Source organism: Battus philenor, unplaced genomic scaffold (genome assembly GCF_028537555.1).
Source record: "Battus philenor isolate CCGP_79_NKW_IND1 unplaced genomic scaffold, ilBatPhil1.0.hap1 SCAF_22, whole genome shotgun sequence".
Lineage (NCBI taxonomy): Eukaryota > Metazoa > Arthropoda > Insecta > Lepidoptera > Papilionidae > Battus > Battus philenor.
In genome coordinates this window covers 4,746,924-4,761,566 of record NW_027181685.1, presented here as the reverse complement: position 1 = coordinate 4,761,566, position 14,643 = coordinate 4,746,924, and the positions used below count along the sequence as shown (strand labels likewise).

The 14,643-nt window shown below is 32.5% G+C and overlaps 1 protein-coding gene across 1 annotated transcript in view; it reads right to left on the bottom strand.

Moving 5' to 3' along the window:
• Positions 1–14,643, bottom strand: part of CARPA (Carbonic anhydrase-related protein A) — a 52,435-nt gene that overhangs the window by 12,805 nt on the left and 24,987 nt on the right. Inside the window, exons 2-5 of the mRNA XM_068766954.1 lie at positions 11,891–11,984; positions 10,480–10,527; positions 6,655–6,791; positions 2,831–3,022 (exon numbers count right to left, since the gene is read on the bottom strand). Coding sequence (XP_068623055.1) covers positions 2,831–3,022; positions 6,655–6,791; positions 10,480–10,527; positions 11,891–11,942 — 429 coding nt within the window. The 5' untranslated portion in view covers positions 11,943–11,984. The remainder of the gene's footprint in view (positions 1–2,830; positions 3,023–6,654; positions 6,792–10,479; positions 10,528–11,890; positions 11,985–14,643) is intronic.

Here is a 14,643-nt window from a genome sequence, read left to right as displayed (position 1 = left end):
AAGAGTGAGTGTGAAGAGAAGCGCAAGACTACTTATAGTAGAGATCTTTGGGGGAAGCCTATAGAACCTAGCAGTGGGCATCTATCGGCTAATATGATGATAATTTTGTTCCGGGTACACGTGCTTGAAAATTTATTAAAAGTATCATCTATGGCTTTTGTCCGTATGCTATGTGCATATAAGTATATGAAATGTAATAAGTTGCGACTATAGCAATATGTAGCTATAGATTAATATAATGTAAAATTCTGCACTCAACTTTCCAGAACTTATCTCTTTCAAAGCATCTTTAATTAAAATATTGCTTCCATATCAACCACTATTTTGTATCACGTATTTTTATCTACATGTGACTTGTATATTTACAGCCAGCGTCTAATTACGGAGATCGAAGATTAAAAATCGAAAAGTGAATTAAAACTACTTACATTCTTTTCAATCTTTTTTAAGTGTTAATATTTTACACGTACGAAAAAAATATTACCAACTTATTATATAAAATATTTGTGTTAGAATTTACATGTCCTTAAGTCGATTACTTCAGCAAAGACAATCATTATGCAAACAACCTTAACGTTATAGTTGAATTGTAAATAGCCACTAATGGGGCCAAATTTAACTACAGTTGGCAAATGACATTGATACCTCATGAAAGTAAAGTTAGATATATTGATTAAAGTAATATGGTATAAAATGAATTAACAGTGTTTATAAACGCATGTAACATTTCTAATGAAAGGAATGTTAGCGTCTAGGTAAAGGTGTTGAGTAGCTAATAAATTTAAAGTACTTTCTAAATGGGAGATTTTATCAGACATAAGTGCGGGTTGGCTTTGAAACGAGGGTGCATAGTTAGTGGAAGCGTTCGAATGCGTTGTTCAGGTTGTTGGAGTTCTTTGTTTTAAATAGTCATGTAAAAATAAATACTGACTTAAAGTTGGTTCTGATCATGTTACTCAACAGTTAATATTTTATGCTTGTAAACTTTGAGCAGGTGCATTGTCTTAAAATTTACAGCAAAATCAGTTTTAAGAACGTTTTCCCAAATTTTTACAGATAAAAGTTTTTGAATTATTTACACATACAATTACGTATTTTGTTCCTAGTTCTACTAGGCAGTAAAAGATAAACTGAGGCAGTTTTATTGATAACTTTGCAGTCGTAAAAAGCACGAACACCTACTTGTCTTAAATTTTATCGCGTCCGCTAGAGGGTTAATGAATGAATCTTAAATTAAAATTCACTATGATGACGTAATTGACGATTATCGTTATTTTTTATTCCAATATTTTATTCTACATAATAATAATAACGTCCAATCAATTCCTGTAAAAGCATATCTCAGGTTTGCCTGGAAGTTGGATCCCAGCGCAAAACTGTTTGGTATATAATAGATTCAATACGTATAAGACTATTTTAGAAAATATGTAACATTGTGTTTTTATTTTATAACACAAGTAGAACGATGCAAACATGATTTTAAAATTAGGCAAAGTACTCCCTGTTCAAATTTAATTTCTTCATATATAATAAAGTTTATTTTTAACTATAGACAAGAAATAAGTTTAATCGAATCGAATGTATGTGACATTAGTGTATATGTCTATTAATCTCTGGCTGAGTTAAGAAGCTTCTTTAATGAGAAGCTTAGAAAACTTTTCTTACCATTAAAGATTTTTCAAAAAATTATTTTTAAAGTCATGATAAAGATATATACTAAATATATTATTCTGGGGCAAGACCGCAGCTTTTCGGTCAATATTTGTAATTCAAACAGAGCACCGCCTTCGGTTACGTCATTATGTATCTAAAATAATGTTTTGTTTATTCGTAAACACATTCAAAGCTATTTAAAAAACAACGATAGACGTGGTATTGATACTAGGAATAAAATAAGCTGATTACTTCTGGTTTTTGTCTTTAAAAGTTAAATAAATCATTTATGGCAACAAGGTGTACATATGTACAGTAAAATATCACAACAATTTCAAATTTAAATTCATATTAAAAACAAATTATTGAAAAAAAAAACAGTATTCTATCCAGAAATACTATACTGATGTTAATAGATGGAAATAAATGTTGTTGATGCTAACCCAAGAAACTAATCATTATCATGGATTCATCGTAAAACTATATTTGAAAAGAGCAACTGTCGAGTTTCTTACCGGTTCTTCTCAGCAGAACTGCCTTCTGAGCCGGTGGTAGCTTCTTGACCGTACTGATAATTTATGTTGATTGACGATTCAAAAGTGTTTATAACAGCTTCATTGAATAAAGAATGTTTGGATTTTGATATAATTCGTGTAATAAAAGGAAACAGTCACAATGAATTATGTATTACTAGTAATCAATGTGCATTACACATTAATTACTAGTAATACATAATTCTGTTGTCAATGTTTTTTTTTTATTTAAAGGATTTAGTAACAAGTGGTCTGTATCATTTTCTGTGTCTATATCTTCATCAGCATTTAGACTATAAAGCCATAATAATTTGACAATTAACCACACTTCGAAATCTCGTAGTGAAATTACATTCATAGGTTTAGTTTGAGCACACTATTACCGCACGTGTTTATGAAACGATTCTATATGAGTTTTTTTTTCTTAAATAATTTAAAACCATAAATGACTAGCGAACAGTGTTAGCTTTGTTGATATCTAAGCTATTTCTAAAAGAGAGAGTATTTCTTTCTAATATATATTCTAATTTGCTTACGATGTTTCGGATTTGTTTAGCTTATATGTTTGTATATAATTATATATATAAATGCAACGTAAAAACGTAACTTTAAGTTTACTTTGTCGAATATTGATTAACACAAACCTCGCCAGGAAACGTGTGATGATCGATCTGGTGCTCCGAGCCGCGATGATCCTCGAGGCCATAATGGAAGTATATCTCCTCGAACTGATACCGGTACGACAGCGGGCCCCCGCTGATGTTCACCTGATGTTTGGAGTCTTTATCTACGCGGAATACCAAAGACTGCCCGGTGTTTTGGAGGACACCGCTCACCTATTTAAAAAAAAATAATTTAGTATATAATACATTTTTGATCAGATGGTATTTTATAACGAAATCTTTTTATATATAATTAAATGTTTAAGGTATTCTATTTATACAGAGTAAATTGTAATATTTTCAAATACACACAGATACAATTTGGGGAAAAATAATGACAAATGGCATTACATATTACACTTCGAATATTTAAATGAAATGTTCTTAACTTTTTGTTATTTCGTTCTGGTCGTAAATTTACACAAGCTATTATTGGGAAAAGAGCCCGCCGACCTCTTACATCGCTTCAGCTGGTGCCCCATGAAGTGACCTAGCACATGGGCCGATGCAGAAAAATCCCAATATCACACAACGCAATTAGTATTCTGATTTCAATCAGAAGGGCGCCTGGGTCGTACCTCGAAATGGGGAAGCGATTAATGCCTTGCTTTTATTTACTTTTTTCCTTTCTGGTACTTCGTAAAGCGTTAGCGGTAGGAGAAGAAAAAGAAAGGAACTCCGGCAGTAATTATATCTACGATGATCGGAGGTTATCTCTCTCTGTAAGTTCTTTATTGTCTTCGCCGGCGAGGCCGTCTGGATTGTGATTGGCTGCCAAGTTGCATGTAAGTCGTGTTGACTAGAGACACTAAACTACACTTTTTTTGTGCTTAGATAGAAATTTCGAAAATTATTTTTTTTCGTTTATTTGTTAGTAATTCCCAAAAACTTTTGTTTATTCTGTCACAAAAAAACTTAGGTAAAATTCACTTGCAAACCCGAGCTTACGTAATGTTTAATTATGATTCAAGCAGTTGCGAACAAATAGACCAACAAAACATTATTAGTATTTACAATGAATAAACTACCTATATAGTATAATAATAATCTATTTACTTAGTTTGTAAGGTGCGTGTTACTCTGTAATAGATTTTAGACAATTTTTACTGCGATATAAATTGATTGAGGTGTGATACATCGAATGAATCAGGGTGTGAAACGAGTGGTTTCCCCGCGGCGAGCCGATCCTATCAATCAATGGACCCACCTTGATTAGAACCTAGAAACGTAGTAGGCTTTGAATTTAGATGACGTATTGCCCGCTGACACGCAAGTGTCGTGCCACGGGGACTTGACTATACAGAAAATGAATTTGTACTTTTGCCGCGATTATTTATCTAGTAAAAATGTTTTACCACTTTTTGTATAGTGAATTTTATCTAAGTAACTTTTTTGGGATATTTACGCATTGATATTGCACAGAGCCTTATATTATTAAAGCTTAGCCTTTTAATGTAAATTCATATTTAAACTCGGAAAACTGCTATAATATACAAATTTTTGTGTCTATGTATTTATATGTAATACACAGACTTTAAAGAACCATATGTAAATATAAAGAATTCTCAATGAGTACTTTTGAATACGGTTTCTCTACTTTTACCACTATAAAATATAAACACAAATAAGCGGGACTATAATGAACACTTAGTCAAAAAGGAACACAAAATGTTCGGTAATTCTTTATCAAAATGTAAACACGTCATAATGAAAATTATTTGGACGTAAATGTAGCGGATTAGTTTGTCGAGTATTATGTGTTCTGTTTTGTGTTAAAAGATTATCTTAGATTGTTTTATTAATTTGTTTTAAATAATTTTATATTTTAACATTTCATAGCACATGTAGATAAAAATTGTCTATTTTTTTCTTCATAATGCATATTTTGTCTCTTTAGAGTAAAGATGCACATTGTTTTGTTTTGAAAAAATAGTAATAGCTACGTAAAATTATGTTACGATTTTCAGGTGCTCCATGTATTTCCGAGGATCAACATAATTAAGTAATCCATTGCGTATAATCCCATATTTTAAAATTACTTTTGTCTTCCTGTTTGAACACTAAAATACCTCATTTATACGTTTATTGTACATGTATGTAAAAGGTTTAATTCCGATCATAAACTTCCTTTCTGTTTTATTTAAACCGCTTCCATACTATTAAATTATACCTTATCTTTCGGGTCAAGAAGTTAAATATTACACGGTCAATTTGGTAATGTAATTAGAATTGCAAAGGACAATGTGGCATAATGCGGCAAAAACAAAGGCGCACTCGATCCAGACTCGTGCGGGACCAGCAATGTATGTTGCAAAAACTTTGATAGTCGCTACGATAGTCTATCGCACTCCGCATATATTACCATGGCATTACGGCGCTGTAATTCAGTCTAAATGAATAATTACGCATGGGTTCACTTAGAATATTCATTCGGTTTATGTACTTAGTAAATGGCATGTAACTTAACTAAACTGGAGGTTTAGGGTTAAAGTGCATCAAATCAAAATATTTTAAAGAAATTAAAATTTTCAGGTATTCACTAAGTTGATTTTTGACAATAACATTTTTGTTGTACCTAATTTAAATCAAAATGTTCGGGTAGGACAGCATCACTATTTGGGTAAAAGACTGACATTTTTTTTTGTTAAATTTATCAAATAATGATACTGTTAATAACCTATTTAGTTATAAAACGAAATTTTGTTATTCATCGTCTAATAGATTTTTGTATTATTGCTATTTTAGAATTATAAGGTGTCTAGAAAACACTAAATGAAAGCAGACTATTTTTTAAAGTTCATATTGGCAGAATAGAAAAAAAGAAAAATATTACTTTATGAATACTATCCGCCAGAACATTCGCCAACCCGCCGTGTCTCATTCAATGGCTGAAAAGTGTATTTTAGAACGCGTCTCGTCTATCACAGGCGGCTTACCATGTTTTAGAGATTATGTCGGCTTACCCGTTGCAATGTTAATTCGCCCATTTTGCCGGCTCACTGTGATTTTCAACGGTCTGTTAACGATCCGCGCGCGGAATTTTAAATTTTAATTCGTTTCGCACTGCAACGGCCGTGTATTTTTGATATCACTCACAAAGTGATCATGTTGACGTTCGAGCATTGAATTATTGATGCTAGCGGAATTAAGCTTCATAATCTACTGAATTAAAACGAAAAAGATATTCGCTGTCATTCATTGAAGGCAATCGTCTTGCGAACTTTGTACAAAATAAAACTTGATTCTATAAATAATGTAACACTATGTACAAAAACATCTGTAAATTTAAATAAAGTACATATTTCATAACATTATCAATGATAATTTCAGGTTTCTTTTGAAAACATCACCCGCATACCACTAGATAACTTGTACAAGCTACTTACTGGCTGTAGAAAAAGTAGACAGTAAAAGACCACGTATATGTTCACTCACCTGCTGGTCTGACCAAATCTATCACGTGACTTCTTATCTCTACCGCTCTGAGAAAAGTATATGACATAAAGGCATGAAAACAGCTCGCTTTCGACTTCCTAAAGGCATTTTGATAAACTTGATGAGACCTTTAGTAATCAAAATACGTTTATGAGTAAGACACTGATAATAACGAAAAAATAACATATTATTGTAAACTTTAAATAAATTTCGTATTATTAAGACTGTATCATGTTGCGTAGTTATTAAAATAATAATCAGGTTATTAATTATCATGTCATATTTTGGTATTGCGATGAACTAAATTAAAAAAAATAAAGGTTATATTTTTAGTGTTAAACAATGTTAATAATTTGTTAAAGTTACTTTACCTTGTGTTTGTCGAACTGGATGTCTCTCAACCAGGGGTCAAACAGCAGTTTCTCGGGTTCGACATTGACCGGACTCTGCCGCCTTCCCTTGTTGCACATGCTCCATTGTGGATTAATTAGACCCCAGAATCCAGGACCTGCAGTACATATATACATTAAATTGAGTTTACAAATTAAGGTAATTCCTAATAACGCTCAATATTAAATCTTTTTAAATTAGCTTCTATTAATTTTTTTCGAACTCTGTCATCTTTTTTGTTTGTCTAAAATAATGTTAATTATTACCAAGAAACATATTTACAAAATCCGCACTTTGCAGTGGTTGCAAATGGGTAGGCATTACTATTTTTTATCTTTGCGGCGTCAAAGTATATAAGCAGAGGATTATTTCCCCCGCAGCTTGAACATCTACACTACAATAACCGTTAGTCGCAGCAAAGAAAAAAATGGGATATTGACATACCAATCACTTTCTTTCGTGCGATTCCTCCTTCACTATAGAAGTATAAAATCAGTGTACAGTGAACCTAAAACCTATGCTCTACAGCAGGCAAATTTATCAAGTTTTATATGTATTTAGTTAATTCCTATAAGGTGCGCTTTACGAGCCAGTCTTGGCTTTAATTTGTATGACCATACCATAGCATCATAGCACTTTCTTCACGTCTTTGCCTCGAAAGACAAGTACACAGTCGGGGTGATTGTGTATATCTCATAATGAAGTCTTAAATTTTTCGAATGTTCGAATAAAGGAGCATAATTTAACTGAACTGAACTGAACAAGGATACTCTAGAGTTTTGTTTCCATGTATTTTCAGCAGATGTGGCCTATGTCCTCATCTGTAGTTTTACGAAGAAAAAACAAACGTTTCATTCATTCAAACATAACTTGATGTAAAGGTGCGGAGAGGTGCGCCTTATAATAATTCGCAAGGTTATTTTACAGGTAGTATATGGATACTACCTGTAAAATAACCTTGCGAATAGTAGGTAACATCATTCGACCTCACCAAATTTCCGCGTGTATAATCTGCCTTATTTAGATTAATACCAGCACAATGACGGATCAAAATTCATTACACATGACGTTACTCAAATATAAAGGGCCATTGAATGCTCCAGAATAGTTCCACGTAGCTCTGAATGGAAATTCGGGCCGCCGCAAATTTTGTGATCGCGGTGCGTTGGTTCGTATGTAATTTTACATTACCCTATAATCACGTCCACCGAGACGCTATCGGCTACCTATTGGGCTGTGAATACCTCGAATTGAAACATGCTTTATATTATGAAAGTGCATTCCATTTACTATTATGACTATAGACATTTGGGTATACAAAAGATGTGTGTATTTCTAATAATAACATGTTTGAATGTATGGATGGGCACGCCTCATAACATGCAGAATAGATATTTGGTGACGTCTAAAGGTTGGCTATCCACATTGGCAAGCTCACGGTCGCTTAATGAACCATGGATTAAGCAATACTCCGGAATTTTCTTCGAGAAACAATCAGGATTGTGGAGAATGGTAGGCAAATTAAAGTAACGGACTTAGCCTAGGATTAACGGAATAAAGTGGCAACTGGCGAAGTTCTGGATTGGATACCACGGATCGGCAAATACAGAGTTTGACGTCAACCTATAAGGTGGACGGAAGAAGTTGGATGCAGGCCGCATCCATTCAGTCCTATTGGAAATTTGTGACGGAGTCTGCCTACTAGTGCATGTCCTACGGCTGAAATTTTAATATGCTGAAACTGTGTTCGTTATTAATTATATTCTGTTTTAACTTATCATTTTTGTCACTGGCATATTTAATAAAACTTACATGTTAAATTTATATCAAAAATGGTTCTTAACATACGGCAATATTTAGCAATAAAGTCAGAGACTACATAAATTTTGTTTTGAAAAATATTCAATGAATTATTATGTAAAATATATGTAAAGTAATATTGTTAATGAATGTCACGATAGTTTTTGAAAAAAACTTTGTCAGATTAAATAAAAAAAAATTGACTGACATGGAGTATTATTCGCCTTTCTTTAATGACATACTTGTATTTTGCTGGAAAATATTAAATTTTCTGACGATAGTCGCCTATATCGAGATTTGTTACACGACTTTGGACATTGAGAAAGTGACGAGGAAAAGAGAGAGTGAGAGGAAAAGAGAGAAGTGGTCGGAAATTGTGTATATGGGAGAGAGAGTAGGAATCGAATACAAAGCTTGAGCTTTATGATGGGGTGTGCCATGTGACCTTAGTATGTTTCGTCCACGAACTTAGTTTTTCACATTTTTTTTTCTTATAACATCTCCCTATAAGAAAAAAATTGTTGTTACTTTTAATTTTTAACTGTAGGTCGCCGCACGTAACCTATTCGTTATAATTATTCCTAGACGTTTATATAACTTTTTATGATTTAAAAACAAAAAATCTAAGTCGTAAAAGTTTAAGTGTAAGTGTAAGTCTCATCGTTTGTGTTTAACGTGTCAGCAGATAAAAAGTAAAAAAAAAAATGCATTTTTAAACCAGTCGGAGAAATCTCTTAACGTGGTAGACTCCGTTATTTTCCGTTTCTCCATAAAAAGATAATAAGATCGATACGGCACCCTGATGTAAAGGAAGCCAGAAAACCGAAATAGATAGCTAAGTACGGTCGAATCGGTCGTATAGTGACTATTCAATGTAATGACACAAGTGAGCGCGCGCTATCATTAAGATAGTATCTGCGGTCATTACCCGGGTGTCATTACCCGGATATGTAGCGTACGACCCAGTTTCGAGTAGCGGATAAAAAGTGATTGTGGTATTTCTGAGATATCTCGTGCAAGAATTTCTAACTTCTATTCAGATCCGAAGCTGCGTATGGGTATTTTACAGCTGTTCGAATAAATATTCTAAAATAGTTTTGAGGATTTATAAATAAAGCTGTTATAACGGCAATATCCCAGAGATTCAAATTGAATTTGTTAATAAAACTGCTCTTATTTAGTTATAAATATTTTCTTTAATTTTTTAAAATTTAATTTTAACTTCCTTCAGATAGACAGTCTATATCAATTATGCTGAGATGAAGAAGTCTTTTGTGTTAGCAAACTAAAACTATAAAAATGTATGAATAGGTTGCTACGTTTTGCACCAAAATATATGAATATCAAAAATATAATTTGAGCCTTTGTAACGTTTGAAATTTAGTTTCTAAAGTGACCAGTTCTTGACTTCACCAAAAATAATTTGCCTAGTGTAGCCGTAAATTCTGTTGCTGGCGGTTTACGTACATTATAAAAAAACATTAATTTAAATTTCGAGCATTAGCTTCTATGATAAAAAAATACACATTTTTCTTGCCAATATTGTAAGTTTTTTGTTTAGAAATTATCTGTTTTTAAAATGGGGTGGGGCACTAAAGAGAATAGGATTGCAGTAACTGTACAAAGTAGGTAAAAAGCCAGCCGACATTTTTGATACATTGAAAAAGCTAGGGTTTAGCAGAATGTTTATGTAGAAAAAATACGGCTGAAATGATAATGATAATTATTGATGTATTAAGAAGGTATCGTGACACTGTGGTTGCTTTGTGGTCAAATCAAAGTCATTGCGCCGTGTCGGATTTCGCTTCTCCTGCGAGATATGTGTTATAATCTTCGTATTTAATTACTAAATTTACTATTATTAATATTAATTCTCCTATGAATCTAAAAATCGGGCTAGTATATTAAATGAATGTTATTATTATAATTATGCTAAATGAATGTTTAATATTAGAAAAAAATCGATTCACTTGTTTCCGCGTTCAATAGCTTAATAAAACGCATACCTGATATTCCATCGTAGGTCCACCACTCTTCCCAACTGCCTGTTATATCTGTAAAGAAGTGCTTTCGATAAATTTTGAAAGGTAATTAATACGTAAGTATTCTTATTTTATATTACCGACTTTTGCATGACGTCAACAGTACCTATATTTGTTTATTTATTTATTTATAAAATGAACACTATTTGTTATACTATGCCTTTTAACAATAAGATGTAAGTTTCCTTACTTTTTTGTGATCTTAAATAATTTACTAAGATTCAGAAAATATTTTAAAATTTTAAAAGTGAATTTCTTAAGGTAAGGCAATCATTTTTTATTTATTATATAAAAAACCTAAATTATTGATATCTTTGAAACCATACGTATTTGGATAGTAGAATACATTTTAGTGTAATTGTCACATGTCATCCCTTTTACAAAATTAGCATCCGCTGGAAGTACATACACTAAAACACTTGTCCTAACTCAACGGGTTAGTTTCCGCAACCAAACAACACTGTGCTCATTTCACATCAGGTTTGACTTTAATTTAGCCAACTAAAATTCTCGGGGAATCCCACCAGAGCTTTGATGTCGCCGGCGATCTCGGGGGGCACCAAGGAAAACCGAGGTTGGTATTCCAAAACACTCGTTGTTGTATAATTAAAAACAAATATTTTCAATTATTGTAAGTGCAATTAGTAAATAACTTTAATTGAACTTAAATGGCTAAGAAATAATCTGTACATTTACTTCTTTAAAAATTTTGTACGTATTTTCAATCATTTGTCACATTAATTTTTCTATCGGAATGCGACTTATGTAAATAATAATAATAACTAAATAATTTATTAGTCATCTGAATTTGGAAACGATTTTTTATTATATTATCATTTTATTATTTTTATTTTTGATACCATTGATTTTTGCATGGAGAGTAACAATACTTTAGTTACTATACATTCAACCCTTAAGGGCTTTTATGACCAATCAACCTGTGCTATCTTGTTTTAAAGTCACCAGCGAGTGTATCGCATGAATTAAGGTTTTTTTCATATATCAACGATTCGAGTTCTATTCGTTTAGTTACTATATGGTTAATTTATTTTTAATTTTTTAACTCACGAAGAATTAGTTAATTATATATGTGCAGTCTTTATTTTATGGTTGAAAAATTTTAGCTGAGACTTTGTCAATGACTATGATTATGATGATATATATGATTGGTTTTTTAACCATATTGTCCAAGTTTGACCATCTACTCGTCTGATGGAAAGCAAAGATTTGGTAAAACATGACGAACACAGTCTCTGTAGTTTGCCTATTCACTTTGACCCTGAAGAGACCTGGGCTGCAATTCTAGTCTAATGCTATAAGGAAGCCGGCAGATCGTTCCATACTCGGGCTGTGCAAATTTTAATGTATGTGTCACCTTTCACTGATAGGCAAAGCAGCGCGAGGACTAGCAACGAGCATTGAAGCATCGTGTAGCCGATGATCACTCTGGTTGCAGCATCGGAGTGTATCTGGAAAGATAAGAGAAGTACATATACAACCTGCTATATTAAAAAAAAAACGAATTTATAATCATGTTGCTAATCGTAAAACTTGAAAATGGATCTACCGATTCTGCTAATTTTTTTTAATAACTTTTAAGAGAGTCAGAAAAATTATTAGAAAGAGATAACATTGAAGAATAGAGAAATACATTATTGATACAGCATTTTTTAAATTTATTCAACCTATATGTTTTATATATATTATATATGTTTTAACAACATCAGTTATTATTTCTGTATTTTTTTTTACTTTCCTGCATGTCACTGTGTTCATTAACTTACTCTATTCCCATCTTAAAATATTACCTTACTTAAATCTTAAACTGTTTTAAACTTAATTAAACTAATATTTCTTTTAGTCCTCTTAATTTTTTTTGTTTTAGTTTTTTTAATTATTTAGTGGTGATATGTTTTTTAAAACGCTTTATCAATTCTAGTTTTAGCATTAAAATTCGTGCGACCATTTTCTCATACGTACACTATATTGCTATCCTCAGGTTGCATACTAGTATTCGTGCGGGGGTTGCCGATTTCGGTACATCGATGAATTTCGCTATTGGATCTTGAGTTTGATCCGTGTAATACACACATGCGTTCGTGTGACGTAATATTCATCCCACCACTAAATAGGTCACTGGTAAGCAGCACTGAGTGTGTCTGTTCGAGGAACAATACGGTGAGCGTCCTTGATCCTGCCTCTGTTACTAGCCTGGGTGTATGTTAGGTACAGGGTGTTTACGTGTTCTGGAATATACTTTTTAGAGTAATAACGTCTACTCAGGGAGCATGCCAACTCTTTGGATGAATTTATGTCTTCATACAACTCCATCAGCATATGGGACAAATAACAAAAATACAGACTAGATTAAATTATCTTAAAATAGCTGTCAAACATTTTTCATGAAACAAAACCCAAGCGAGGATAGTTAAGATGTAATAAGTATCGTGTATTGTATAAAATTAAAATAATTTTATTAGTATTGACTTTTTGCTGCGTACAAAATTGAAAACTAATTTTTGTGTGTAAAAGTTGTTTGTTATTAAAATATCAATTCAAAAATATAGTATATTATAAGGATGTTAGTCTGGAAGATTCGAAATTTTTTATCCAAAAATAGTTTTAGGCACCGTTGCCTGTTTATTATATTTTAGTATCGCATATTGATTTTTACTTCAAGGTCTTGGAATGGAAACCACGGACCGGCAAGCGCAGAGTGGAATATCCACCCTCAAGATGGGCAGAAGAGCTTATAATGGTCGTCGAAAGATGTTGGACGATTGTGGCTTTTTGGGGCTATTTTGAGCACCGGATATTCTTTATTGAAATGATAATTATTATGATAGCATGTTGCTTTTTACTTAACCTTAGGTAGATTCCCGCTAACATGTACGGAATTTTTATACAGCCTAAAACTATGTCACGATATAACCAAGCTTTAAAATCATTAGTCAACGAAATTATAGTCAACATAACTGAAAACGCTTGCTACATTAACTGGAAACGCAACTTTTAGATACACCCACATCCGGTAAGCAACGAGCTTTGTCTACCGACCGCTGTTCGCTTCCTGTTTGGCTCCGTATACTTTTAACGACCCGAGCTAATGCTGAACCATTTGCGTCCTAAATTTGTAAGCAGTGAGTTCTATACTTGAGTGCAGGAAGCTGTAGCCGGTTTAGATTTATGCATTTCGCAAATGTATTTTTCACAATACTTCTTTTTCGCAGGGGAAAAGTTCATATTTAATGAACCATTCATTTTGTTGTTACTGTTGGTTTAGCTAAACCATTAAATAAATTGCCTGCTTGAAGTATACATTAATTTAATATATATTCTTAATACTAACTGTTTTGTATTGAAAAATACCGCATACTTTTTTGATCTAAAACTTTGAACATCATTTGTTCTTTGTTCTCTTAACACAACACAATTTGAGTCGATTATTTAATATCCTTGGGTAGACAGTCCTCTAAACGGGATATCATTTCAGCCCATAGTCGTCCACTTTACAGTATCCGTCTTCAAAGATATCTATGGGGAATCTAGCATAATCACCATACTTGGCAGGTTGGTTGTGGATCACAGTGTGGTATTATAGTACTTAGAGGCCGCTGCTGCCCATTCTCTGATAACTTGTTTGTAAGCAGTGGCAATCGTATACGTTTAATGCGCAAGGCATGAATTATATAGGAATCTACCCCGCAATCGCAAGTCACTGAAATTTCTACCGCTGTGCTACCAATACTCTAAAGTGATCACTCTGAAATATGTTATCTGTTTTTTCTTTCTTTTTTTTCTGTTTATTTATTTTTCTTTTTGTATGTGAATGGGTATATATGGGTATAAACTTCTGTCTGTACAAAATCTTTCCGTACAGCCAGCACAATGTTAAAGTGTACAACAATTCATGTAATTCTTGGAAGTCAAGGAAGTCAAATTTACTATAAGTATCTTTCTTTGGATTGATGAATAATAAAGATAAAAGATAAATATAAAATTCATATATTCAACATGAGAACTATTAACAGAGCTCTTGTTGATCAGAACTATTTTTAATCTATTTTATTTTTGACTCTACTCCGCTTCACAGTGTGTTATAGTTGTAGAGAAGAAGCGAGATGAAAC